At 34.6% G+C, this 3,876-nt stretch overlaps 1 protein-coding gene across 1 annotated transcript; it reads right to left on the bottom strand.

The window, feature by feature from the left end:
• Nucleotides 1-680: 680 nt before the first annotated feature.
• Nucleotides 681-1,714, bottom strand: LOC122294762 (protein DMP2-like). Its single transcript, XM_043103701.1, has one exon. The coding sequence runs from the start codon at nt 1,592-1,594 to the stop codon at nt 1,025-1,027; it is 570 nt and encodes a 189-aa protein (XP_042959635.1). The 5' UTR covers nt 1,595-1,714; the 3' UTR covers nt 681-1,024.
• Between the last annotated feature and the right edge of the window lie 2,162 nt (nt 1,715-3,876).

Raw genomic sequence — 3,876 nt, 5'->3', positions numbered from 1 at the left:
ACGTACGTAGAGAGTCGAGATAAACTAGTTAAATTCTTTTCTATAATATACAATATTATTATAAAGTTAAACTAATTGTCACATTTTTTATCTATACACTGTGTTTTTTAGATATGCATTTGAATTTTAAGATATATACACTGTGTTTTCTATCTATACACGGTCTGCGTGGATTATAGGCTTGTGATGATAAAATGAGGGGCAAAATAGAAAATGAAAATGTAGATTTTTTTGCCACGAATAACATTCGTGGGAACTACTTATTTAGTAGTGGGTAAAAGCATATAAGCCACGTTGATGAGGGTACAAATTAAATAATTTTTTACGGCGACTTTATTCCGTGGTAAAAAGACAGTTTAACTCGTCACAAAAATTATTTTCCCATTAAAGGTCCATATGCTACCCATATTTATTATTCAGGAAACAAATTGGTCGCAAATACTACAGACGTGGTAGGAAAAAATCTTTTACCAACAAACATTATCCACCACAACAATTTCATAGAAAAATGCCTATATTTATTCTCTCCAACAATTTTGGTAGTAAAAGGTTATTTTTTCCCACGAAATTATGCTGCAGAAAAAAAATTGGTGGCAAAAGTCACCATTTGTTGTAGTGACTAATTAATAACAAGTTCAACTAACCTCATTATAAAGAGGGAAACTACATGGATAACAACGTAAGAAGAAGAAGACTACATAACCATACACAAATTTCCTTAGGTTTTTCTGATGAGGGTATTTCTCCATGCACAAACCTCAAGAAAGAAGAAATATTAAACCATACACAAAGCACATGAAGCGAACTGAAAATCCTGTGAAGATTCACAAGTTACAACCTGATCACGCCATGCAACAAAGTAAGCACGTATGATCTCATCAAACCAGCTTATATATAAACATAGGAATTTATACACACGAAAACAAGGCAACAATTAGGTAAAAGATAGAAAATCACACAGCTCGAACTTAATTCTGATTTAGACTTTTGTTAAGGATACTTCTCCGCCAGCAGACTTGGAATCCTAATTCGAAGAATCAGTACTACTTTTAGGGTATCCGATTCCATGGCGCTTGTTAGGAAAAGCCATGAAAACCACACTCGACGCCGCACCAACAACAGGAGGCAACACCTTGAGCAAAGTTTTCTCAGTGGAAGCCGACACCGGATAGAAGCACTCCACAGTATTTTGATCCAAAAGCACGACGACTCCAAACACACACACCGTAAAGAAGGCATGAACGAAGTCGGAAAACCGAAGCTTATAGGCCGACAAGTCGACGTTCTTGGACTCCGGCGAGGGCCAAAGACCTTTCAACGTTGCGATCCCATAGTGGATTTTCTTGTCATCTCCGACATAACTGTCGGTGAAAGTAGAAAAGAAGCAAGCCAGACCGCATAGACCAACGAGGATGGAGGTAAGGAACTTGTACTTGAAGGTGTCGCAGTTGCCATAGTTGGATAAGGTAGGGCTGAGGAACTGGTACATGAAGACTGTCCCCGTCGGGAGGAGCCTCAGTAGGTTTCCAAGACCTGATAATGTTTGGTCTTTGATGGTTTTCTGGGAGCTTTCCTTAGACGTGGATGCACCCATGGATGTGAGTGTCTTTTGGGGTGACTATTCTTGGAGATGATTGCCGGAGGGTAAGAAACCAAGTGCACGTTTCTCTGCGTTATGGGAGCTAGCTAGCTAATTGCAACTAGCAACGAACTTCGTCATGGCTATTTATAGAGCCCCATGTACAGGTCAGAGTTGGCTTGCTTGTACGTAAAACAGAAGAGATTAGGATAGAATTGCTTTTACTTTTGTAAATTAGGTCCATGCAGGCCAGGTTTCACTTTCATCCCAAGTCCACGCAGCTTTTAGCATTTCATGAGGATTCAATTTCTACCTGTAGTTTTGACTAATCTTGATTGGAAAATACCTGAATTTTTTTTTTATTTTATTTTTTTCCCGTGAGCCAGTACGAATCGTATAAGTCTAAGCATATGCTTTAGTTGATGAAACGTGTGAGCAAAACCCACAATATTTCTTGTCAAGGTTAACAAAAAAAAATCATATATATATATATATATATATAAACTTGTCACTACATGGATTATATATAATTAGTATAAATAATTAATAAATGCATATTGTACAATAAATTAACGAGCAAAATAATTAGTTCCCGTTTAGAATTTTTATTCCAAAGAATGCATAAATAAGAAGGGATTTGGACACCGCGTGTTAGTTCTTTCTCTCCTCAAAAGTTGTAATCGAGTTAATTATGACTTATGAGGACGGACAGAACATGCACTCGTGAGTTTAGATCAAAATCAGCAATGCTCTGTTTCATAAGAAATATGCTTGGGACACCGAGATATCATGACTTATCGGGACACATTCTCGGAAGAATATATCGTATCGGCAACTCTTGCATGATCCATTCCATAACTAATTATAAGTTAATTCCCTGTCAAAAATGTTATCTTCAGTTTTATGCTAATCAATTGATTTGTGAAGAAGTAGTACTGTTCACCGCTCGGATAATTAGAATAAATCAGTGATCATAGAGTAAGATGCCAATAGTTCGGCAGCTGCGTGTATGTGTATATATATATATATATATGTGCAGGTTTAAGGAGAAAACTGTAAGGCTCCATTTGGTTGTAAGATTCAACTGAGATCAATTCAGTTCAGTCTAATTTTAAGTTGAGTTTAACATCCAAACACTCAATTTTCAAATTATTAAACTCAACTCAATTCAAAATCTTTTTATACAAGAATCTACAACTTTTGTCAATTTAACACTTTTTTATACGTGGAATCTATAATTTTTTTTAACTTTTCATAAATATCTCTAAACTTATCTTAATATTTAAATATATTTAAACTGATCATCTTAAGCATGAGCCCCACAAAATTCACTTTATCCTCTCAACTTATTACTATTTATAAAGAATTTAACTCATTTCAACTCAACTTAACATCTAAACGCAACTTAAGAAGAAGCACATGAATTGCATGTATGTATGTGTGTGTGTGTGTAGGACTTGGATTTTATAAAGATTTCAAGATCCGCAACTCTGTAATATTGACAAGTGATAATTTTGATTTGGCTTCAACTTTTCCTCGAAAGCTGACGGAGATTACAATGCATGCCCCGCCCAATCTCACAATCATGAGTCGAGAATTAGTATAAAGGTGAAGGATCATTTGTACGTATTTAGTATCATGAATTTTAAACGTAACTTGGACATTACTTTCCGCTACAAACCTAACTTCAAATTAAGGACCATTGAAATTAAGTCGAAACATGTTTTCGTGAAGTAAGAGATTTCCTTTTGGATTTTAACTCTTTTCTGGCCGGTTATCAGTTTTGGTTAATTCTATTAATGAATGATTTTTCTTTCTCTAAATTATTGTTTTAAATATATCAGACTCATCTCAAAGGGCCCCACATAATACAACTATAGTCAATTCAAATCATCTAAAATTATCTCAACATTCAAACACAGCCATACTACTTATAAGTAAGTATATAAACACATCCCTTATTATCAGACTCATTACATGCAATTATAAGAAAATAAAATAAATTATTTTTCGTGAGATTGGAGGTGGATAATGACAAATAAATGATTGTGAGGCGATCGAGAAGGAGTTTATATAGATAATTTAATATATACTAGTACTTTAATTTAATGGCCTCCACCACCAATGTTTTAGATTGCCAAATGGGCACTCCTTTTCTGGCTAAAATATTAATTAAAAAAAAAAAAAACCTAGCTAGACTTTTCAATTTGCAAACATTAATCCTCCTGAAACTAATATAATAATAAAACATAAGATAAAAGATAAAAGATGATGGACCGTCAACTTCTCACCTAACT

This window comes from Carya illinoinensis, chromosome 2, assembly GCF_018687715.1.
Source record: "Carya illinoinensis cultivar Pawnee chromosome 2, C.illinoinensisPawnee_v1, whole genome shotgun sequence".
NCBI lineage: Eukaryota > Viridiplantae > Streptophyta > Magnoliopsida > Fagales > Juglandaceae > Carya > Carya illinoinensis.
The sequence above is the reverse complement of the archived record's forward strand: the minus strand, read 5'-3'. Positions and strand labels throughout refer to the sequence as shown.